Source organism: Gasterosteus aculeatus, chromosome 4 (genome assembly GCF_964276395.1).
Source record: "Gasterosteus aculeatus chromosome 4, fGasAcu3.hap1.1, whole genome shotgun sequence".
Classification (NCBI taxonomy): Eukaryota; Metazoa; Chordata; class Actinopteri; order Perciformes; family Gasterosteidae; genus Gasterosteus; species Gasterosteus aculeatus.
The window spans coordinates 7,104,614-7,130,651 of NC_135691.1; the positions used below are offsets into that span (position 1 = coordinate 7,104,614).

Below are 26,038 nucleotides of genomic sequence, written 5' to 3' on the forward strand. Positions count from 1 at the left end.
ATGTTTTAAGGATCCTTACGTAAATCTTTAAGAATAAACCTTTCATTCAGTAACTCAGCATAGGACTCTGTATGTTGTAGAGCAGCTCAGCGTGAATATTGTGACAGGAAGGACGCGTGAGTTGTGCAGTAAGAGGCGAGTGGTTCTGGGACGGCATAGTAAGCAAATACACACACCTAGGGTTCTGTTACCATAGTTAGCACCCGGCCACCGAGTGGATGGACTGGAAGGGCTTTGATCACCTGCAACAATAACGGCGATAAAAGAAAAAGAAAAGAAAAAAAACAACAAGAAAGGAATAAAAAAAAGAGGAGAGGGGAAGGATGGAGAAAAGGGGAAAGAGAAAAAGGCATCAGAAGTGACACAGCTTGGATATTTGGCAGGAATTAACCACTCCCAGAGTTTGGCAAAAACCTTTCAGGTTTGAAACCGCACACACTTTCCCTAAATTGACAAAGAACATTAAAATCCCCCAAAGAATTAGGAAAAAGTTGCTGTGTAGTAAAGACACACACACACACGCACACCAAATTCTGTTACCAAATATGAAATCAAAGTCCTGTAAACTCATATATGATCAAAGTGCATAATGCATATTGTGTCAAAATGTGCGTTGGAAAGTTAAAAAAATATATATCAGAAAAGGCAATGAAGTCATCAATATGTCGTTGCCATGCCACCAATCAGGTACAATTTCAGGAATTTTATAATGACTTGGTACAAATATTTAAAAAATCTGGTTACAACAAAAGAATTACCTGCTCAACCTTAATAGAGATTTTTACATTTTACAGCTTTAATTGCAGTGTGGGGTCAGTACTCCAAACTGATTTTTTTCCCCTGCTTTTTTCAGGCAGCACCTGTGGCTCTTCTGCAGAACTCTGACCTCATATGAATTGACACTGGCACCCCTACCAGGTTTTACTCCTTTGCATAGGAGCCATTGAACGAAATTTGCAAATACCAGGATTACACTAAATCACTCTCAGTCCAAATACACCCGGCATGGCTACATTATAATAAGTGCTTCTTGAATGGCAAAGGAACAATAAAGCGCTCATGACCTTCACCGGGCCACATGTGAGCATGTTTCTATCACATCTTTCTGTAAGTTCATATGTTCCCATACTTGATCATCTTTATTGTGCATATCCTTGAGACCAATTAAAAGGACAAACACGATTACACACACAGAAACAAGTGAAAAAAGACAGAAACAATTAGAAGTTTGAATTAGGACACGTGTTTCTCAACGACTTACCGTTACGCGGTGTGCGTTTTCGCCGATCACGGAAGGCTGCTCCGGACTGCAGAGCTTCCATCAGGCTATCCATCACACCAGTTTCATCGCCTTCTGTAAGAAAACAGATAAAAAGAGGCGGAGATGTTTACGGCACGTACATTAAGACGTGAGCGCATTAAACACAGAGAAATGGCTGCTTCGAGGGCCAGCTGTAGGTATTCCACTGTGGAGGCATTCGGATGCCCTCTAACTGAAGCTGCATGAACAATCACTTTAACAACACAGCAAGAGATAACTAATATATGATATGAACAAGCTTTTTATAGCGTATGACTGAGACAGAGGCCTGTCACTCAGTAACTGTTCTTCTTTTCAGTATATAGCTGGGGAGGAGGTAAATACACTTGGAGCCTAGCAAATAATACAGGGAGAGGAGCCTCAGGATGAAAGCATCCACTGATGGTCAATGACAGATATTCTTTCTGTGGCTAACGCAGAGGAGCTAAGTGCTCTTTACAAAGATTTAGTGTGGAGCCCGCTCAATACTCGGGCGCTCTGTCATTGTTCAGTCAATGACACCAGGGCCGGCCTTCAAAAAACATTCCCCCGGCCCACCGTTCCAGCCGTTGTGTAGATCCATGAAACTAGAGAAGTGGTTGTCAGTCAGCATTGCTGAAAAGAGGCCGGTACGACATACTTGAAGTGCTATGAGGCCAACCGCTCGGCCAGCTGTGCCCCCACTGTGCACATGCGGAGTCCTGCTCAGTGGAAACACGGGTTCAAAAACAAGCTGTTCTATATCTGGGTCATCTATCTATACGCCCCAATACTAATGAGACAGAGCGGCACCCTTTTTATCATTCCGGTCCAGAACAGACATTATTTTAAACCAGGATCATTAGTGTGACTTATTCTGGAGCTGGAGACTTGGCCATCAATTCTTTTGCGTACATGAGTGAACTATCTCTTCCCCAGTGTTTACCATCAGGGTCCGGGCATCGTGTTCCTCTATGGCGCACATTCTATGGGAAACATTTGGAACAAACAAGTGGAGACAACTGCAACTTTCAGCACACGGCGCTTTTCCGATGGTGCCGGTGATCAGTCTTTTGTTACTCGTGCGAGCTCAAAGAGACATGACACATGGTGCACATTTCTGGTAATTTATGAACAAAACACGTTGACACCGAGTGCTACGCGATTAATGTAAAGAAATCTTTTCTCTTTCTCTTACGGCAGCAAACCAACTAACCTGCGATCATTCAAGCAAGTACATGTCGACAGTACAACCTAGAATAGAAACAGGTCTTATGCAAATAACTCGTACTCACACTCATTTTGCGATCTCATTCCTTCTCTTTCTTCCTCAAGTCCTTCCCAAGGGCTACTTTGAAATCAAAGTATCTGTTCTGGCTGTGTGCTGTGCTTAAAACCCATTCCGATTAAATCAAGCTTAATTAGACCAGCTTTATCAGAACAAAACCAAAGCTGAGCCAAGTAGTGCTTATCTCGAATTGCAGCACTACACCTGAAATAATAAGCTCATTGGTTTAAAAGGGGAGTGGGGGGGGGGGGGGGCTAAAGAACAATATGGTGAACAACTTGCTGCTGCTATAAGTGTATCAACTCCCAAGACCTTTGGCTACTTGTTCTTATGTAGGCTAACAAGGACACACTGCGAGTGTGAGAGCGGGTAGAACGTCGGGTAAACATTTATCCACAACCACCTTGGCACAAGAAACTTTTTGACAAGCCCCTCCTTCCCTTCCGTCTTCAGACCTAAACATCACAGGGGGCACCTGACACTTTGATCAATTTGTCCTACTTCTAGCTTAACTGTGGCGCAATTCATCATTTGTAATGGCTCGTGAGCCCTTGTAGACTGGGGCTCGCCAGGAGGACAGCAGACACAAAGAACCAAAATGACTAAAATGGGAAAGATACTCCCCAGTCACTCCACGGCGCTCAATTAACTATGTCCTATTGGACCATAGTTTAAACTCCAGCAGGCCTTACTCTACAAAGTCTATTCAGCCCCCTCAGAGTATGAAGTTATTACCATATGTATCTGCTTTTGTGTGTAACAAAGACAAAGCAAGCCCTTAGTAGGCAATGAAATAAAGCTGTATATAATTCGAGGACACCTACTTGAGTAATCGTGCAAACAAACTTTCTTCACCGCTTATTGTAACACCGCCCACTTTAGCAGACACTTTTGCCACGTTCCTGCAGTTACTTTTGTCTTATTTTGAGCTGTTAAACCTAGAGCAAATATTCATCCTCTTCTCATTAGCAGCAGTGGTATATTGCATGCAGGGGGAATTACAGAAAAGCTAACCTTTTACGCCAAAGATCTTTCTCAAGAGGAAAGATCCCCTCTGCTCACAGGAAATTGCTTTCTAAATGGGTTAAGACGGGCTAAGACCCAAGACATTGACAAACCCTTCCAGTGATGAAACACCTTGGTGGGCACCTCCACAGACGGCCTCGGGGTCCTTTAATGATCTTATTAAATCTTGTGGAAGTGTGGAACATGGTTGTGGCTTTTGCACTTTTAGGTACTTTCTTAAACAGTTACCTCTTTAAGAGCAGAAATGAAGCAATGTGAAACTTTACCTCCCAGAGAGAGAGACTGTGTACCTATTCCATATCTTTCCCTTTGATCCCTGCCTACCTCCGATCCCCAACACCCCCCCCCCCCCCCCCTTCAGCTCAATATCAGATGGACCCAGAGGTGCCAAATGTAACACTGAGCCTTGGGGATTGGCTCACTCTGCAATATATTTACAAGCAGCACTATCACATTTCCTAATTAAAAGGGATAACAAGAGCAACACGCTCTCAGCAGGATTGGCGAGTAAACTTAACACACCAGATTACTTTTTTCCCAAGAAGAAAAAAGAAGTACCGTATACAGTAAAAGTGGAAGAAAGCGGCCGTGATGTACTATTCTCCATCCCGGGGGCTCAACGCAAAGTCAAGTGTCAACAGGTGCAGGCATGAAGGGGAAGGATAAGAAGAGCACAGATATTGAAAAACAGCATATGAGAAAAGATGTCGAAGAAAAACATTAACTAGGAGGTAGAGCAGGAGGAGGCGGGAGGGAGTAAAGAAGGCAGCGAGGGAGAATAAGGGAAGAGGTTTTCTCGGTGTGCGCAGTCAGTGTGGTGGAGTGGGTTATTGAGAGGGACTGGTGGAGCGAAGCAAGAGACAAGGTCGTAAAACACCTTCCCGCCTAATTGACGGCCTGAGCTCTGTGACATTTAATTATTTCTAAAACATACAGTGCAGTATGCAAGCGCAGGAACAAAGTCAGCCGCTTGGAAATTTTTGGGGACAGAAAAATCTCAGATGCCAAATGAGCATTAGACGAAAAGAAAAAAAAAGAGGGATGGATAGATAGTTGGAGGGAGGCAGATAGAGAGCATACTCCAACTAATCACAGTAGGATGACCTATACTCACGGTTGCTCATGGCAAGATCAGTTAGAGGAGACACAGGAATCTAGCCAAGTCTGTTATAAAACCAATGCATCATCAAAGCCTCAATACCAGCCAAGAACCAAGTAGGAATTAAACAAACGAGCTTAAAATATGCAAAAACTGACCTCATATTTGTTTATGTCTGCCAATTACAATCAGTCATCTACAACAATCAGAATGTAGTAGGAGTTTAAACCCCCCCCCCAGAAAACAGCTGTTGCCACAAAAACGCGACAAGGCCTTTTCTCTCAATCATCTAAGCAAAAAAACCTTGTATGTATTTAAATGAAATGCTGGGAGTTTTTTAACACCAAAAAGCATAATTATGCTGCAGAGTCGAAAGAGCTTGTTCATGAATTCAATTTGCTATGTCTCATTCCCTGCATGTTGCGCGGGGGAGAAAAGCACAGCAGATCGATAGAGAACTCAAATTCTGATGGCTCACATGCAGCCTTCATGATTCATGGGGGAAAAAGTGAGACAAATAATGCATGAAAGCTTTTGTGCAATACACATGGATTTGGCACATGATGGCACATGATGACATATTTTATTCCATGAGAGAAACTAGTGGCAACTAGTAAGCGGTTAAAAAGTAAAAAAAAAACAAGATTATTTTGCAGGTTAATGTTTTTCATCATAGTCCCATTTTTTAACAAATCAAAGCAATATATCCTGTGGATTTATACAGGCTCAGTACGCCCCTCCTTAAACAAATGAAAGTGTTCAACATGAGGAACATTGGGCATGGGAGATGTCTATTATCCACTACTATCCACTCTTCCAGTAGCCAATTCCTGAGTCTAATTTGCACTGTAATGAGATCTAATGAGTGCTTACAGGCCTTGCGCTTGATGAATTGAAACCGCTGTGAGAGGAACTCTGAGGGTTTAACCTCACCCAAGTCGCCCTCCACGACTCCAGCGGAGAAGATTAGAAAAGAAATGGAGGAATCAAAAGGAGAGAAACAAGTCGTTGCTTGTTTTTCTGCTTGCTGCAGATTGTTTTTGAACACATTTGTGCCCATCTGTTCCTCCACAGAGAATCACCTGTGCAATTAACCTGGACCATTAGCTGTGAAGCAAAGGCCTTGGTAGAGGCAGGGGGGGGGGGGGGGGAGGTGGAGAGGCAACAGCCACGCCATCTCTCAATATTGTCTCCCTGTCTCGCTTTCATCGCACACCTGGTTTTGTGACGAATTCAGGCTCGGCCACCTATACAAACAGCACCGCCTGCACCCCCCCCCCCCCCCCCCCCCCCTGTCCCCCTACTCTTACCGCTCTGCTGTCTACCTGCTGACTGTCTGGCGTTGAGTGGAGTCACCTCCCCCTCCCTTTGACCTCTAACCTCCAGTCCCAGCAGCTCCCAAGGCCTCGGGCAGACGGAGACCTCACCACCACAGAAAGTACAGAGAAGTGCACCGAGGACAGTCGTCATGCACCTCTTAATGTCTTTCCTTTGTTTTTCACTCTCTCTCTCTCTCTCTCTCTCTCTCTCTCACCCTGCATTCAAACCACCCAACTCTGGAAAAAGCCATGACAGAATGACTAAAGAAACCTTTCAGACAGGCCTTTAATTTGTAGGTGTGTGTGTGTGTATGTGCATGTTTACCAGGCTACTGCAGTGAAACAGAGAGGAGTAAAAAGCAGACCGGAAGGGTAAGATGGCTCATAAACAAGACAAATTTGCTTGCTGATTCATCTGAATTGTTTTACTGTAACAACTTGATGGGCAAACCCACTCATGTCCTACCTAATTCAATCAGGGATGCTCCCACAACCCCTCCGTTCCAGGGGGAATGGCAGAATAGCTTCTACTTTCCTCTTGATATGAGCCCCTGTGTGGCGCCAGGGTCAGTAAGAGGAGACAATGGGAAAATGTGGAGATGGCAGAACGTCTTGAAGACAGGAAAGGTGGGCGGGAGGTGAGAGGTGCATAGTGTTTCACATGCATGAGGCAGACACAAGTGTTGAAGCGAGCCTGGCCTGGTCACTGCAGGCCTGATCCCGCACCCTGAGAAAAAGACATGTCCTGACTGTGAGAGACTGTGGGAAACGTGGTGAGAAGTTGGATGTCGACGAGGGAGAGAGACGAAAGTGGATTAGCCGCCGTGGCGATTTGCATTCTGTGGTGGAACGAAAGCCCCTGCGATGCCCCGAATAGCTGGATGCATGAATAAGTAAACAAACAAAAACAAAAATAAACCCTCCATCTGGGTGGATGCTGCCAGGCCCCAAGTGAGAAACAGTAGTGAGGGTGTGAGGGGGAGAGATGGTAAAGGGGGGGGATGCTTGCAATGTAGCAGTCACCCCACCCTGCTTCCTCGGCTATAATTCCCTTCTACTGCCTGCAGGCCCCCCTGTTACCATATCGCTCTCCCCATTTAGACACTGCTTCCGGCTAGTCTGCCCAGTAACCCCAGCACCAACACACAAGGGAGAGGGCAGATGCTAAGTTGACATACTTTCTCTGAGCCACATGGGGTCAACATGTCAGGGTGCCAGCAGGACCACAAGAGCCCTTTCGTCACCGCAGAGCGAACGACTATTGACACTCCATAGGCTACTGGTTGATAAATTTAGCTGCAATCTGGTAAACCCGGAACTGTAACCTTCTTGCAGTGGTCTCAGACCCGGGCGTGTTAAACGCTGGTGTGTCTGCTATTTGTATAGTGATCAAAATGTAAAGTCTAATGGCGATATCATGGTCAACTTCCGCCGCTTATGTTGCAACCACGTAATGCAAGTGCGTGCTGGTTTGGAGTTTAGCTTATCACATGTTTTTTTTTTACCTATGTCAAACGAAGAATCAGAAACTTTCTGACGTTTTTTTTGATGTTTTCTTTAATTCTTGCAGTTAGTAAAGTACTTTATTTACGTGCTTTTTTTAAAACACGGAAATGTTTCTATTTCTATTTCTATTGGGTGAACTCAAACCTTTTAACAGCTTCTACGGTCCCGCTATGGGTCTGATCTATTAGTGCCATGTGCCACACAGGGTCTGATCAGAGAATATAACCTTTTTGGCATAACTGGCTTGTTATACATTACCGGGGGCACTTAAAAACCTCCGGTAAACATTTCAGGTTTCAGCGCAGCAAACTTTATCCATTTTACAATGCGTGGCACATTAGGATGGAGGATGAATGTTTTGGAATCCAGATCAAGTTAACATCTGAACCAAACAACACGTGGGATGTTTGCATCAGTGAAATGTAAACTGCTGCTGTCTGAGGAAGCTAAATGCGTTTGACAATGTGATCTGATGCTGTTTGTAGTGAATGTAATTAGGTGTGATTGACTGTAAAGTGGATGGTGAGGTCCAGTTCTTGGAGGCGAAATGATCTGACACTTGATCCACCCACAAATTAACGAGATTCAACTGCAGCAGAGCCGAGTCCACCAAGAAGAAGGAGAAGATTTTTGAAAGTAATGGGATGAGAGACCAGAACATGGTGGGATAAGAAAGGGAAAGCGAGAGACAGACAGAGTGGCACAGAGACCGGAACGCCTCTCTTCCTTAATTGTGACCCGTAATTTAATTAAGTTTAAGATAAAAGATTAAATGTTTTTAAAGTTTTAAGGTGCCTTTCTTCTTCTCTTGATACGAAGGGTCTGATTTTAAGAAATAAATTTAAAAAAAAACATTTGGCTTGAGAAAAAACTGCAATAGGTAAAAAGACAAAATATGAGAGTGGCTAATCCATGTTGACACCTTTAATTGCTAATGATCTATGGTATTTATCATAGAATATTAAAAGGCTTCCTATGAAGCCAGGCTTGTTTTCCTCATGCTGACGTGTCTTTATGGAAATGTATTTGAAAGGGTACAATCTTAGAGGATCAGTGTTAGATGAGAATGTTATTGAATTACTTTCACTTAAAACAAGGCGTTTTGCTGTCAATCATACGTTTTTAGTGCTTGCATGTCATGTTGTTTATAAATAATTATTCTTTTTCTGCATGTTTCTATTCATCCTGTATGCCTTTAGTTGAGATATAGTGAGCGTGATTCTATGCGGCACCATTGCCTTGAGGCAAATTCAGATTCCGACCGGAGATAGAGCAAAATCTAATATGCTGTTATTTATTAGAATGGGTGTATGACAGCAGATAATCTTGGTGCCCTTGATCCCATCTTTCAAGGTAACGGTGGAATTCAACAATCTATACTCAGGAGTTCCAGAGCATGTCTTGTACATCCTGCTCTCCAATAAGGACCAAAAAAAAAAAAAAGAAAAGCAATTTGCTCCGAGTTTTTTTCATTTCACTGCTGCAACATCCATATGCAGATGTAATGACACATTCTTCATTTTTATAACTCATCAGATACTACAAATATACAACGTGGCGTGAAAGCCATCAGTGGCATGACAAAGAAATGACACTTAAAGGAATAAACAGGCAGCAAATTCAGAGGCCTCTGGCCATAAATCATCATTACATTCTGGAAAGGTCTGTCCTTGTTTGTTATATTGTGCAGCGGACATGAAGGTCAGCTTTAGCCTCCTAATACGGGCTTCATTTCCCAAGCTAAGCTGAGGAATGGTGAGTCTTCTAAGACACATTTCCTTTATCTCCATAACTTTCTGACCTTCACGTCGCTGTAAGACTATCTCCCCCCCCGGTGATATTGTTTGCCATGTCGACTGTGCTGCGGAGACACTATGCAAACTTGGAGAGCTAAACCTGTCCGAGCCACTACAGCCTGTCAGCACCGACAACGATCACCTAGCTGGCCTTGCGGCGCAGGTATGCACTGGCCTTCCGGCAGCTGTCAGTGTCACAGAAAGCCATCAATCCACATCTCCGCCACTGTCATTGCTGACAGGGCTCTGCCGACCACAGCCAGCCAGAGCACTGCATGGAAATGTGTCAATTTAGTTTAGCGTGCCACACTAATAGACACTCGAATTTGGGAGAATGCGCATTAGTAAACAAAAATAAACCAAAACGTCCTTAGCCGTCTTTCAGGAAAATGAAGACAGGAGCAGAAAAACACAGGGAATAAAAAGAAGAAAAAACACACCTGCTAGCTTCATAGATTTAACAGGTGATCTACATAAACTCTATTAGCCCCCGCAAACAGTAACGTAAATCTACTTAGATGTAAGTTTAAGAGTATGAAAATAGAAAAAGCATCTTGTAGAAGTTATATGCAGCCTACACTAACTTATTTTGAATTGCATTTAGTGAAATGAAATGCTTTTTTTTTTAGAGGAGCACACATTTATTTATGTAAACATGCCCTAGTTCATCCTCAGTGTGTAAAAGATTGACAAGGAAGATGCATAAATAGAAGCTGCAGGCCCATCATTGTCAACATGCCAACTGCTCTCTGCAGAGAATCAGAGACACGAGGAGACCTCGTCCCAGCAGGCCCTGCTGAACGTGAACATCACCTAGACAGCTTTTACCAGCAGAAAAAAAAAGCTTCAGGCGTTAATGGAAGAGACCATTTAAAAAATGTTAAATTGTAATACAAATATAAGACCATTTGACAAATATTGAACAATAGACGGTACGCAGCAAGAAGGGTCTTCCAATTATTAAACATTTAGTTAAATATCTTTGAGATTTAGGACATAATACCAACGTTTTCTAATAATGTGCTCAGTCATTTTTAAATATCAATATACACAACTTCCAGCTGTTGTGTGAACAAAGACAACTGCATTTAGGATGATAATGATGTGTGTTCAATAGTTATATTAACACCTTGACAGAACCCATATTTCCACTTTAATATTCCCTAATGTTTGTGTCTACTAGCTGTCTGAAGCAGCCTAGTGGGCTTTAATTCAAATAGTAAAAACTTTGCAGGTAAAATTGAGTTGTAAAAACAGCATCTGTGGAGCCTCTTAATGTGTTTTTAAGGTTTCAATAGGTCCCTTTCATGAATGTTTTTGTGTTTCCAATTGAATGAATTAAATTTGAGAGCATAGCATTTTTACAGAAATAATTTCCTTTAATACATAAATCTAGTTGGATGTGATCTGATGTTTGGAGTCAGATGCAAACAGTTGATGTTCCCATAAAAGGTGTTGTAAACGTTTCAGGCTACAACCAATATGCTCTGGAACTTTATACTCCTCGGGTTGGCAATAACAATGTTCTTTGGAGGTTTATATGACTGTGGCACAAGGTGCTCCAACTCTGCACATCCTAAAAAACATATTTAATGTAAGCCTGAGAAAAGTTGAAAGTAAACATGTTAAACACAAAGTTTTTCACTATTTCTCTGTGGCAAAGCACCTGGGCAAATTGCCCGGACTACATAAAATGCTCAAACAACTTGTTTTTTGTCCTTGTTTGTACATTTCTATGTGACTTATGCCAAGCTGCATCGTGCTCAAAGCGGCATGTGTGCGCTCTCCGGCTCGGTTCACAGCTTAGTGGATTTGACTGGGGTACGCGCTTGACATGTGGGTGCAGACACTTGCCCCGGACGGGGGCACTGACCCCGGTGACGCCACTCGAGTACCCGACCAGAGGGGCCTGCTGCTCCTGACAAATGCCTTAGAGAAACAAAATCCAGATGCTCTTCCACGCTCCAACTCCTGTCAAAATTGGGATGCTAGTGGAAAAAAAAACTGTGATGGACCACGATTCTGAACCATTTATGAACAGTAACATTAGTTTAGGTTTATTCTGCAGTTTTCAACAGTTATTCCCACTGAAGTAAAGTCATTTGGGAAATGTTGAACATATGGTCAATTCGAAAGAATACGGAAATCCACTTAGATGAAATTAAAACAAATGGGGAGAGTGGGTAATGATTTCATAAGCAATTTCCCACATCAGGATTTCTAATACTTCATGAGGAAAACACATTTAGCTCTGCCCTTGTCTCATCTATCCATCATGCGTGTTGAATAACTGCACATATCAATGCACTTACAGAGGGTATAATCTCAAGTTTAATCAAGTGGGGAACAGGAGAAAAATTCTTTCTTTAAAAATAAAATCTGTTCTAAAAGCATTTGTCTGTTTTGCATCCCCCCACCATGGGTGAAATTCTGGCACATGCTAAATTAATTAAGCTCTCATTAAATATGCATTTCATTGTTAATCATTTGCAAGCGAAGAGGATTAGGTCGCAATTTGTGAAATTACATAAAATCTATCCCTTCTCAAAAATAGCCTCTTTAAATTGCAAAACACTACTATAAATGATCAAAATAAGTCCCAGAAATGAAATGGATAAATCCATTAGAGACATTGACTGGTACTTAATTCTTGTAATACAATAGCCATATGTATAGTCCGTCTGTCAATGCTTATGGGTTTTGTTTAATCTGAACTATAAAACTGTGCTACATTCCGGTCACCAATCTCATCTATCTATTGTCTGTCCGTCTCAAACCAAGGTTCGGCTCAAGGCTTGAGCTCACTTTCGGGCCATCACTTAGCCTATGACCTTTCAAATGCAAAATAAATGTGAAAAATGTTTGGACATTATTAATGGATAGGAAGAGGAATTAAAAAAAAGGCTCTTTGTGCCCAACACCACCTTATTTTTATCAACCTTCACGGAAAAAAATGGCTGCCGCTCGGCATGAAATATGGATGTGAAAAGACTCCTCAAATAACTAACTCAACATATCTGAAGCACACATAGAATTTTCGAACAGAAAGGGAGACAAGAGCCAAGACTCTCAAGCCAAGGCTGTCAACTGATAAAAGTGGGGGAAGAGAAATGAATGATGTGCAACAACATGAACATCCTGCTATGTGTGCTCCAACCAAACATCTTAAAGAGAAAAGGAGAGAATATCAATCTGCTGTAACCTTCAACCCACTTTTGGCTGAAGATCCCGTTCCCATTCAAAGCATCCACTTACAGACTTCCGCATTTCATTGTCCTTTCTCTCACTGCATTAGAGACAAGTTAGTACACCGGACGGGAACTATTGAAGGTTCAATGAAAATGCGTAGTCAATGCAGGTAATGACCTTGCTGGCGCAAAAAAAGTTAGCTTGGGTTTTACAAAAGTATGTATTTCCTGACTGCCAAGGTCATTGCGATGGTGACTTTCCAACAAGCTAGGTGTGGGAGTGGAGGACAATCCCTACTATCTCCAAGGCTGCAGGCAACATTGCCCATGTCTTCCTTATGTTTTATTCATACAAGTCATATTATGGCATTGAGAAACTGGGATCAAAATCTGCTCTGGTAGAAATATTTAATATCATACCTACTTCCTCTGGTTAGCCAGCGTGAGAGAGGGGGGTAGACAGACGCCTTCAGCTCAGCTATGTTGGATTATTAAAAGTGAAGCTTTCAAAGAGGTCACTGCTCAGGGTAAAAAAAAAAAAGAAAAAAGCTGTAGTATGCATCAATTATCTGGGAGAGTTTGCGGCACACGAAACACTGTCTTGTCACAATTCCCCATGTGGCTAAATCACAAGGAGGTCCTTGGCTGACATTTAGAAGCTGGTGAATTGTGGAGATCCCAGCCTGTTTGTCAAAAAAAATGGACAAAAGACCACGCTATCTTCTTGCGAAGCCCCTTCAGGCGTAAAATTCCTTCTCAATGTCATTGGTGTAACAAGACGCATCCAGCGCTGTCGGTCAAATGTCTGAACAACTACAACTTGTACTGATCAATACGTTGTTTACTGACGTCGCTGGAGGATGATGAGGGTAATTCCAGCGGCTGAAAACAATAAATACAGTGCGCTGCAGGCAAGTAGTCTTGGACGACGTATCTGTCGCGTTGCTTTCACATGACCAGCTATGCGAACAAATAACAATGGTACAATCTGGAGAGGCACTTTTATCCACTTTTGTAATGCAACCGCCGCATCCTGTCGTTAAACGTGAACTACAATAACTGCTTCTTTTACTAAATGATAATACTATTAGTTGTTGTGTTCAAGCTTTAGCAGTGCTGATGCATTTTATTGCAGGAGAGAATGTTTCTTTCTGCAAACAAATGAAAAAAAAGAAGCTAAAAGTAGCATTAAGCCGTTTGTTTGGAAGCATTGTATCGGCTATGGGAGTAAGTATGCAATTCGTTTACTGGTAAAAAAGATGCCTCCCCCGCCTCCTCCACATTAAGCGTCTGCCTTCAGAGTTCAGATCCGTGTGAAGCACAATTCCATCAAACCCGCTTTCTATCCTCCTGTTCGCCTTGTCCTAACTCCCCACCTGCCTCCCCTCCTCTGTCTCTTTGGTGGCGCGGGGGAAAAGTGGCATACCTTTGTTCATGTCAATCAGCTGCTTCTTCTTCTGCTGCCGCTCCTGCTTCTCCCGCTCTGCTTTCTCCTTCGCCAGCTTGGCTCTCTTGATCTTCTCCTCCATCTCCCTCTTCTTGTGGTTCTCCTTCACTGCTTCCTGATGAGGCAGACACACACACACACACACACACACACACACACACACATAGACAGACAGATATAATCAGAATCTGTCTCCTGCCGCCTCCACTAGCATCTTTGCTACTGTATAGTGCTCAGAAGCGGCAACATGCCATGAGCAAATTCTTATTCAGTGATTTCAAAGTTTGATAGTTACAGATAAGCTGCTGAAATAAACAACATATCATTCCTTTTAATACAAGCACATTTGTCTGCAAGGCTTCTGCACACACAGAGCTGATTTGTTGTCAATAATACATCAACATAGATTCATTTAAAAAAAAAAGAAAGGGGCTGGCGAAACGTCTTACATATGTACCACGCTAGGATAATTCCTTTGACAACATCAGGGAGAATTTGCATGAGAAAAAAAGTGGCAGCAGTGTGCCATTATCCTCCGTCTCCTCCTTTGTGATGGGCTGAAATGTCAGAAGGGAGTCAGAAAAAGAGAGATAATCAACGGTACGGATTCGAGCCTTGGTGTCAGTTTGTTCTTGTGCCAAACTGGAAGCAGAGTAAGACGCAACAGTGTGACCTTTGGAGACAACAAAATGTTCCCTCATCTCGGGCCTGTGGCCCAATACTTGACAGGACGGATCTCGGGTGTCACGTGTGTGTGTGAGAGAGGCACGTGGATGCAACCAAGCCTGCGTGCTGGCATTTATGTTGTCCATGGGCATCTATGTGATTCTGCCCATCTGTGACGTTACCCCTTATGTATGCATATGGCTGTGTGTGTCAGTAAGTGAAGGCCTGGCCCTGTCTCCACTGATATAACCCCCCACCCCCCCCCCCCCTCCTATCTAATGCCCCTTTGGTCCTTATGTGTGTGCCGTGTTGGCAGCTAAGACAGAGGGATTACCGGGATTGTGGGAAAGGAACAAGGAAAGAGCAGCTCATGATGCCAGTCAATAGTAGAGCTTTGCTCCATGTCCAAGGACACAAGCCCTCATTGTCACTGTCTCCTTGTTGGATGACAAGGGCAACGAGAGAATGAGAGAGAGAGAGAGAGAGCAGAATAATAAGAGGGAGTGAATGTGTTTTTGTATTAAGTGCATTCTGAGAACACAAGGAACATTTATCTTCGTAAGCTGTTGATGGACACTTAAAAATCAACCTACATTTATCCCCACACTGATGTTGTGTAAAGCCACTAGGGGTGTAACGATTCATTCACTGAATCGATTAATCGATTTATATTCGTGCGATCCAACTGAATTGATCTGTGCTCCGCAAATCGGCATTCCGGACGACATATATTCATTACAAATCGATTAAAATGGTACATAATCGATTGTATCGATACTTGGAAACTGCACATTGGATTTAAGTACAAAAACGGTATGGATGTGTGTTTGTTTGTTAGTTTTTTAGCACTTTAGACACGTTAAGCGTTACTGGATCCAGTCTGCCTGTCTGTGACGTCATCAGTACGCAGCGGCCGCCGCGCGAAACTCTGAACAACAACAAAACACAGCGTGGAGGAGACGACTGCGAGCAAGACATTTATTACAAACTAACTTATCGATCCAGCGTGTGGAAACATTTTGGCTTTTGCAAACACGGAGGTGTTCTAAATAAGTCGGTTGCTGTTTGTAGAATATGTAGAAGCCAAATAAAAAAAACACGGAAACACAACGAATCTTTCCGGCCATCTACTAAGGCGCCGTGGGATTAAACAACGGCAACAGTCAGGCACCTCTAGTAGCGTCACCGCTGCAGCAGCAGCTGCACCGCTGCAGCAGCAGCAGGTAACTCCAGCTCTGCAGACACCTCTGCAGGCCTCGCCAGCACCAAACTCAACATCACAGTAACAAGTTTAGCTGTAAAGACATGCGACCCTACAATGTGGTTGAAAATCCGGGGTTCTGTGAATTGATCCAAACATTATGTAATTATTGTGTAATGTTTACATTGAAAATGGCACTTGATTCAAATAAAAGATGAATACATTTGCCATTAATTGTTGTTTGCTTGTTTATCATATCCATAATTAATTTGAACCTGATTTCCTTACAAGAAACAACACGGATCTCGGAAACTTTGCCTGCATTGTCCAGTAAAGTTATTAAATCGATTTCAAGTCACTGAATCGAATCGAATCGTTCTAAATTAACCCAGATCGTCCATGAATCGAATCGACAAGCATGAATCGCGATTCGAATCGAATCGTTGTTAAAATGAATCGTTACACCCCTAAAAGCTACACCGTATGAGGGCAATTTACTGCACGCACTTTGCTGCTCTTTCGAATCGGAGCGCATGAGAGCTGGGATGTCATCAAAAGATCTAGCTTTTGTTCAAGTGATGGGCAGCACTGGCAGCAGCAATTTTGATTGATCCACTGACAGGAGTGAGGTCATTTTGAAAGTGATACCACTGCTTTGCTCAGGATCTGCAGCACGCATTGGGATGATGAATTATGCAGATTACAGATACAATCCTGCCGGCTAAACTTATTTTAAACAAACAACTAATTCTGACTGTAAACATGATTATGCAATGTAATTATGTTGCTCTAATCACACAGCACCACTAATTGCCATAGCAACAAAAGTGTTTTCAGTGATCAGTCATTTTTCCCTTAACCATTCTCTTTGACGGCTTCTACATTGCCGTTGGCAACAGCTGAATGTATCAGGTCTGTTTTTTTTTTACAATACTGTATATTGTAGGAGGACATACAAGAGATAAACAATCCTCATAGGATTTGCTTTCAAAAATAATCTTCAGTGCAGAGAACCAGATTTAAACCTCACCAGCACGAATATTGAATAATACATATAATATGAATAAATGTATGGTGTTTCATTTACTCTCATAAACTAAAGATCAAAGTACAAGATTTACAATATGATTTCCGCGGACGATAGAAAAAAACGTATTTTTGGCCCTTACACTGAATCATTATGAGTTGCATGAGATCATCACTAGTTATACTGCTACTCAAGCTTATTGCAGTGAAAACCATCTACTTCCTACATGAACTCCTAATTGAGCAAAACAAAGTAAAAATGATTTGACACTGATTAATTCCCACAGTCTCATTACGCATTAACATCTGTGGTATTGAGACATGATATTATTAAGCAGCACAGAATAATATAAATATTATAAAATAAATCAAATACTTCGGATGAATTATTATGTTTTGGGGGGAATCAATCCGCAGCTCCTTCAGTTCACATGTAGACGTGTCATTGGGGGTGATAATGAACCCCCGAAATTGCACCTCGCCATCTGCCTCTGCGAGTTTGTGTGTGTTTGTGTGTGTTTGTGAATGAACATTTAAACTAGATCCCGATCAGGTTGCCATCCGTATAAAGCGCTTTGCATCAGTGGATGTTTTGTTTTATGAAAGCAATTCCATTTAACATGGAGATCCAGCCTTTGATTTCAATTCAATACTGTTTGCACAATATCACAAATCAAAAATGCCCCCAGAAAACATCATCCGTCCTTAGAAACAAAATATGAAATACATTACACGGCCTTCGTCGTGGAATGCAACTTGCTTAAGTGTATGAGTGTGTATGAATGACTGGTATTGTTAATGTTTCTTAGTTAGTTGGGCTGATATTTTGGCTTTCAGTACAAGAGATGTTGGCAAGAAGAAAGAAAATTATTGAGACACACTTTGTTTTCAGTCCTGGCTACCAATCAAGTCAAATGGAGGGTTGTGTTTCTCAAATAATAATTATGATTCAAATGTGATAAATACAGCATGAGAAGTGGAACGAAGGATACAATAAAAAAAGGCAAAAACAAAAGCGCTTCAAACTAACCCAAACAAAACAAAAACATGGGTTCAGCATGATAGTGCCTTAATGCCAGCTGGGGCTGTCAACAACACATTTATGTCTGTCCATCTCACACAGCAGAGACCGTGAGTGTGACACAGCACTACATTTCCACTCGTGGCCTCTGATGTGTCTACGGTAGAGATTAAAAGTACCCGACTATCCACTATAACCAATGGAAAATGAAATATCGTACAAAACCCACCAACCTTTATTCGGGGTCTGTTCTTTCAATAATCCATGGGATGCATTTGCCGCTCTCCCTTGACCCTGCACAACACAATGTACCTCCCACGACACCGCTCCCGTCCATGCTCACAGGTTTGCCACTCCAACGAGGGAGCGATGCGTGTTTCCAACTGTTCAGTTGCACCAGTGATCTCACACAGAGAGTGTCACTGCTACATCCCATTTGAATTTTACACGCCACAGCGCTGTGGCTTAAAGCAGCCAATGTGTTTATTAGCCATCTGTTACACTGTCTGCCGGGGTGTGGAGGGGAAGTGGCTTCAAGAAGTTACAGGTTACAACTTGTGAGATTGATAGGTGACCTCCAAAATCTGGTCCGATGAGTTTTATGTGTCGCGCTCGCAAAAAGAGACAACCATGAGGGAATCTGGCAGTGATCTAGCAAGAAGGTGGGGAGAGTTGCACTGCAAGGCATCATCTTCAGTACTATTAGTATGATTATTTGCCATATTGTGAAGGAATTAGTGCGCTTCAGAAATATGAAGTGGGCTCAAAACAAAATCATCATTCTAATCTCATAGATGCTCTATCTTGCTACTTTGGGAACCCGGTCCGGATCTCTTGGTCTTATTAGAAAGTCACTCAATTAACAAGGACGACTGGTAACTCATCACAGCCCATCTGCTGTGCTTTGATAACTCATTAATGGGAAAATCCTCATCCCCAATGCTCCTGGTCAGGATTACACATACAGCGATTGCATTTCACTCATGCTGCATTTCAGAATATGGCAGCAACATTAAATTAAAAAAAAAATATTGGAGTCTTCGAATACTGTCTCCATTTGCAGGAATGAAATAGTATTTCATTGGACGCAGGAAAAAAAAGAAATGGGATGTGAGTGAGGGAGGCGAGAAAGAGAGATGAAACAGAAGGGAAATAGAGTTAATGGATTCTCTTATCAGTTACATTCACTTCTGTGAGGACTGTCTGTCAATGCGTTTACTCAAATGCTCATGTCGGTCGGGAGCATTAAGCCCGAGCTTATTAATGAAAGCAATTTAAGGTGACTGTATCGCAATGGCACTCTTTAATACTGTGGATGCTTTGTGCTGTATATGTATTACACAGGGCCAATGCAACAAAGACAGAAGTGAGTGAACACGTTTTGTCAAACAACTCAATATTGGAATAAAAGTCTGACGCACTCCAGGCAAATCAAGAAGTTAAATTCAGGCCTCCCCGAAACATTACCTGCCAAGATGTCATAATATCCGTTAGATTTGCCATTTTGGAACAATCAGTGCTGGTTGATGTAGGTCAAATTTCTCAAAGAAAAATAACTTGCAGGCGTCTCCCCAAAATTCTTTCACTGACAAAAAAAAAAAGCTGCGGAGGATGCTGCAAGGGAGCTCGCTCAGTGATTTTCACAGAGTATGAAAATGAAATGAAAAAACATTCAAGTAGAAAAAAACATTGATTCCTTGTACTCTGTAAGCAGATGGGATTAGCCTTTCTGTCAGCATAGCGGAGGAGCCCAAAACTATAAATAATATCTGAAGAATATGGTGATTAAAGGATTGTTTTTATATGAATACATTAACTTATAACCACTACCCCCTCCTTCCCCTTCCGCACCCATTTCAACAGAAGAACACTTTATCCCACTCAGTTCCCTCCCCTTATCCATAGCAGGAAAGTTTAAATCAGTAATAAAATATTCATATCCAGCTATTTGCTTGAGAGAATAATTTATTTCGCTGGGTGGATGCCTCTTTTAGAGATGTGCAACTCTGAAGTCCTTGAGGGAGAGTTGTGTTGTGTGTTTTGTGCACTTTGATCAGTGGGAATGAGGAGGTTTTTGCTGGGTAGGCCCTACCATCCACATAGATGGATTGAGAATACCGAGCGCATGCCCTCTAGAGACATTTATATTTATATTAGTTATATTAGAGTCTTTATCCCAAAACCAAGAATATTTCGGGGGGGGGGCGGGTGCAAGGAACGTAGAAGGTGAAAAAAAAAGATAGATTTTGTGTTATATGGTTAGTTTTTTTTTAGTATAGTTTTTAGTTATATATAGAATTGTATTTGTTCTATAATTCAAATTTAAGTAGAAGTACATACAAGACGTATTTCCCCAAGCCATAATAGTATAAAACTCGCAGGTAGAGAAGGGACTGCGTTGTCAACAACTTTAAAATCCTACCCCCCTTTCTCAACTCATTACCCCATACCTTCCAGCAAGACCTGTGATGCTCTGTGCTGATGGACGCAAGCTAATGAAACTATGTTTAAGCGGTAAAGCAGCTTGCACAAGCCTTATGAAGCTCTCTTATCAGTTAGACAATAAATACACAAACTATTACACCTTTTTTTTACGCTATTTTTTTTTACTATGTACGTATTAAAACAAACTCTCAATTGTGATACTAGCTTCTTAAGTCTCCAGATTTAAAAGCCAGCACCAGCGTGTTGATTGCATATTAGCAAAAAGAGAGTAACTATTTTACTTTAAGTTAAGACACTTCACACAGAAGTTGTACAAACATTTAATAAATGGTTTACTATAATGCAGTTGGGGCCAAAAGTACAATTCAAGAGTTAATTAAAGTAATATACTCCTAAGCAATCAAAATGTCTCCTATTCACACAAATCATATATATCATCTTGCATTGCAACTGTGTTTTACTTTACTGTCATTTAAAATCGGTTTCCACAGCAGCCTCCAAATACAGGGAACCCCAGTAGAGGTTGTGCTTGTCCACAAATGAATTATCAAGCACTTATATCCGCTAATTATTCATTTATAGACTGATGAAAGATAATAAAAAGGGGGATTTAGACGAAAGTGTTACTGAGAACCCATATCCATAACCTTCCAGACTACGATGCCATTGGGGAAAATGAAAAAGAAACACGTCTGTGACAAAGAAAACAAGGTTGCGTCTGGGACGAACACACAATAGAACATCTTTGACAGACGCAGCGGCATTATGACCTAAAAAGTGGAAGGAAATAACACGGCAGGTGGGAGCATGTGAGGGCTGACCAAGGGACTTTAAAGAGATCAATAGGTGGTGAGAAATTACAGTGCAATCTCCTTTACAGTCAACATCTTGCAGTTTTACAAGAGGAAGGTGAAATCAAATAACCCCCCTTCCCCACCCCCCCCATACTGCTCAGGTAAAATAACGTAGTGGTAGAAAGTAACAGATTAGCCCACATGTGTTGAATCTATTTAAGTCCAAATACTGTCCACAAAATAAATAGCTGTTCATCATTTAGGATTTAACTAAAGAAAATAAAAAACATTTACTAATTAATGAAGACATGCAAGTGAGCCGTTGAGAGCATGCATGCAAAAAGGGACCCTGCTGGAAATCAGTTTCCATGCACATGAGTTAATAACACTATAATGTTTGCTAGGCCTTCCTGTAAATCTGAGGAAAATGTGTTCTGTTCACATTTCAGTGACACCCAAAGATTGCAAAAAGCAAGTGGAATTGTGCACAAAAGAATATGCTTGTGTGGGTGGTTGCTTTTGTTACTGTGTGTTTTACTGAACTATAAACATGTGACGTTTTTGTGTATGTGTGCCAAACCATAATCTCTATACTCACCATGAAGAGGATGCGGAAGTTGGCGAGTTCGCCGAAGAAATCCTCCACACTGACCGAGTGGGGGTCAAAGGCCAGATAGCTGCCGATGCTCTCGTAGAGTTTCTGCATGTTCTTGTGCATCGTGGACAGTTTTTCATACTGCTCTCGTGAATGTTTGGAGAAGTCGTGAGAAAGACACAGTTAAGAAAAAAATGGAGAAAAAACTACTATAAATCAATCGTAATCAGCAATATATGGACACCTCAGAAACATCTTTAAAAATGAAGAAAACAAGACATGTCGAGAAACTTGAGTCTGTATTGAATTGAAAAAGCCCACCTATGGCAAGGTCAACAAAACAAAAGATTGGTTGAAGAGGGGTCAGAGGCCATCTAATGTGCCATTACAATAACCTCTCCAACTCACTTTGGAGTCAATCCCATGGTGAGCTAATAGCTGCCGCGCTGGAATAATGGAAAGGTGTTTTGTAGTCAGCAGCGTGACACAAATGGTTGCTGGAAAAGCTTATTGCAGTCATTGTTCTATTGTTTCTCCCGACAACACCGGGGTCAGGTTGTTGTGAACCTCGCAGCTCACGCCGCACTGTGTAATTTACTGAACAGGCGAGCACTTTTCTCCCGGTGAATGGCTATTGACAGCCGGCATCGGTTCAGCGTTATCACAGCAGCCACTGACCTCATGGAGACTCTGCTGCATGCGGGTCCGACACTCAATTGCAGAAAGGAAACACACACACACACACACACACACACACACACACACACACACAGAGGTACAGCCAGCAACTTTAAATATACAGGTACTCACTTGCCAACGTAGACAAAAAGAGAAAACTACTCACAATACAAGCTCCACCAGCACCAGTTTCAACGCATCGACAATTTGAGCCCAATGACATTAAGTACGTTAACGTCAAAGAGGCCGCTAAGCGGTATTTACTCTGACAAGGAGGTTTGATTAACCCGACCGCTGATGTTTGAGTAATTAAAACAGAACCAACCGAGCAAGGCAGTAACAAATTCAATCCAAATTGTAACATTATACATTTTTTCTGTCATAAACATCACATCCACACGTGCCTGTAGGTGTGTGATGTATTTGTGCTCGTACTGTTCATGCGCCCACGTGTAAGTGTAACTAACAGGGAATAGAAGCACCGGAAGTTTAAGCTGGTTGGATTTCCTGTGCCAGTGTTTACTATAAACAGCAGCATCACTGGTTAGCAGGAAGCCCTCACACATGCTCAATGGATGGATCCTCCTGTCTTTCCTCTTCCCTCTATCCCTAGTTGTGATTTATCCCCATTGTTTTTGTCAGGCTGTCTAAAACTCTTTTAAACATCCAAACTGGACTGGTTTTACTGTACAGTACCAAATATACTACTGCACTGCCGTTCTAGAGTGGGCTTCGTATCAAATATCACACTCACCATTGGCCAGAATGTGAAAAAACCCTCTGTGGTCAACTGAAAACAAGCACCGAGAACAGGTTAATATCCAAAAGGAGCCACACATTAGTGCGTCAGCAAAAACGCAGCAAAAGATGTTCATATTATTGCGTCACCTGAGTGATTGTTAAAGACATTTAGACATTGTTGATTCTGCCCCGCCGCAGAGTTCATAGTGCCTTAAGGTTAAAGTCACAACTGTTGCCGTCCTTGTAGAATGGTAGTTTAAAGAACGGCTGACTGGGCTTTTGCTCCTCGTATTTCCACATCAAAGACCTGTCATGCTGATCGAGCCTGACGCACAGCGTCCTGCAGCAAGACAACCGGTGTTCTGGAATCTTCATCTTATACTCATACAGACACAGAAAGAACAGGCAGACACACACACACACATATATATATATATATATATATATATTTATTTAACCGCACATGTGCTCATTCTTTGAATGTCTCTGTCAGCTTGTCTGTTAATCTTTCCTTTATCACAGTTCCTCACAGTCATTGTAGCATTTATTGACGCTCCTTTTCCAAAGATAAATCTTTCTTTCTACGTCTCTCTATTCCTGTCCAGCAGAGTTGCTTTTAACACATTCCCTTTAGAATTCCTTTCACATTTCCCATTGATGTTCTTACGTAAAGAATTGTCTCACTCAAGCAAAAAAAAAAAAAATCGTCTTTCTTTCTCTTCTACGCAGAGTGAACTTTCAACAGTGGGCCGTCTGAGCCGTGTCTGGTGTCCTCGTCACTTGGGCTTGGAGCAGTGCAGCGAGCGAAGGCGATGGGTCTCAGGGTAAAGACTCAGCTTCAGCCTTTTGGTCGCCCAAAGCCTGTTTGTCAGTCTCTGCTCTCCTCAGAGAAGTGCTGCACGTCCTGTGCGGTGCACCTCAACGACGCAAAGGAAAACAAGTGCTCCAGGGCTCGAGTTCACAATGCTACTATTGATTCAGATTAGTCTTTCTTGGATTAATCCTTAAAATGATTTCCATAGTTGGCCGTGGAATAACTGTAAGATAAACATCATCAGAGTTCAAATAGAGGCTTGTAGAATGGCAGCACGGCACTAAACATGACACACTATGGCTTGGCTTTAACAACGCCTATTTTTGACGGCGTCTCAAGAGACAGCGCTGTTTTGCAAAGACACAGTCAGCTGTGAAATGTGATGTCGTTGGCAGGTGCTCTACTAGTTCATGTATTTTAGATTTCTCTCTCTCTCTCTCCCTCCTTATATCCCTCTTTTGCCAAAAGGCACCCGATCCTTGTTAAAAGTCTCGAAATGAGTTACTCGTCCTGCCACAGTGTCCTCATTACTGTGTTTAATCAGTCACTTTTTATCTGTGTGTTTGACATGCCAAAAAGGGTACATTTAACATCAGTAAGCTCCGATTAAGGGCACTCATTTATAACGCCACAAACACCACATCAACATCATATCCAAGTCAGACTTACCCCAAATGCAGTACAAATAAAAAAAAGGCTTCTGGAGCCGGACTCTGTCATTTTTATGATATGATATGATAAGAAAAAGAGGCGAAATGAGTCAAAACAAAGTTTACGGCCACCTATGAGGACGGCGATACGCTGCCTGGTTTGTTTACCTGCGTGCATGAGAGAGTTATTAAAGTGCTGCATAACACGGACAACAAGAGCGGGGGCCCAAAAAGCCTCCTTAATAAATCTCCTGTAACCTAGTTGCATTCATGTTTATTTAATGCGTGTCCTATGTTCTCGCCGGCCCCTCCACCCAGGGCCCTACACTAAGCCTGCTTTTCTCCCAACGGGACCATCCCTGCTCCCCGGCCCCTTTATCCCCACACCTACTGCCAACAGCCCCCGTGGGCCAAATTACACCAAAGCTGCCCACTGACTGGACACAACCCATCATGTTGAGAGCGAGAGCAAGATGAGAGGGATGAAGGAATGGAGTGCACACGAGGGGCACAAAGTGGGAGAGAGAGAGAGAGAGAGTTTGTAGTTAGTAAAATCTGTGTATGAATGAACCAGCTCTGATTCAAGTAATGTTTGATGCCAATCAATGCCAGAGCAGCGGATTCCGGAAACGTTTGGATGGGACCTGGTACTGAGGTGAGTGGAGGGAGCAGGGAATGTCGTGAGGGCAGGGAATGCAGAGGGAAAGCAGGCAGGGCAGAAGGGATGGATGGATGGAATTATATCCATTTAAATGAGGCGGTTTATCGTTTAAAAGTGTAGACTCTAGATGTAGAGATGATTTCTATGAAAATGTTTAACATGCTGACATTAAGGAAATGATGCTCGCCATTGTATTCAGCATGCGAATACTTACTTCTATTCAAATTAGATGATACATTGATAATGTTGCGATGATCATCAATGATGTCTATGCATTGAGAAAATCCATGAAACGTGTTTGATATTTTTGATGGTTTGATAGGTAATAACTGAAAGTGGTGCAACATGAAAAGTCAGGGGCACCACACTTTAAATACAAAACACTTTGTGGTTAACATGGATTTCTGCACCAATTTCCACTGCAACCATTCCAATATTTGTTGGGGCATTCTACTCTGAATAAGTAGTTCATGTATTGGACAGACCAACCAACCAACCCAATGAAGCAGAATTATCCCTCAAAGCAGCCTACACGTATTTAAGTGAGGTTTATTTTACATGAAAATAATCAAATCTGTAACAAACTGAATGGCATATTGAAATCATACTACACTATGGAAATTGCTGGACATTGTCCAATGTAATCAAAGCAACGCCTTGGATGAGAATCGATTGCCTGCCATTGAGAAACTCTATCCTGCTGATCCGTCTTTGTCTCTGCGTGCAGCAGACACGGCAACCCCCCCCCCCCCCCCCCTACCTCCCCATCCCCGCCCTCCACCTCCCTGCTCCCTTTTG

The 26,038-nt window shown here is 42.2% G+C and overlaps 1 protein-coding gene across 29 annotated transcripts in view; it reads right to left on the reverse strand.

Moving 5' to 3' along the window:
- Positions 1 to 26,038, reverse strand: part of diaph2 (diaphanous-related formin 2) — a 301,435-nt gene that overhangs the window by 35,410 nt on the left and 239,987 nt on the right. For 23 of the 29 annotated variants that reach the window (XM_078100695.1, XM_078100702.1, XM_078100692.1 and 20 more), the window contains 4 exons: positions 21,700 to 21,864; positions 13,928 to 14,063; positions 1,262 to 1,354; positions 177 to 242 (listed from right to left, as the gene is read on the reverse strand). In XM_078100695.1, coding sequence (XP_077956821.1) covers positions 177 to 242; positions 1,262 to 1,354; positions 13,928 to 14,063; positions 21,700 to 21,864 — 460 coding nt within the window. The remainder of the gene's footprint in view (positions 1 to 176; positions 243 to 1,261; positions 1,355 to 13,927; positions 14,064 to 21,699; positions 21,865 to 26,038) is intronic. The other 6 variants (XM_078100709.1, XM_078100708.1, XM_040173171.2 and 3 more) reach the window with 2 other exon arrangements.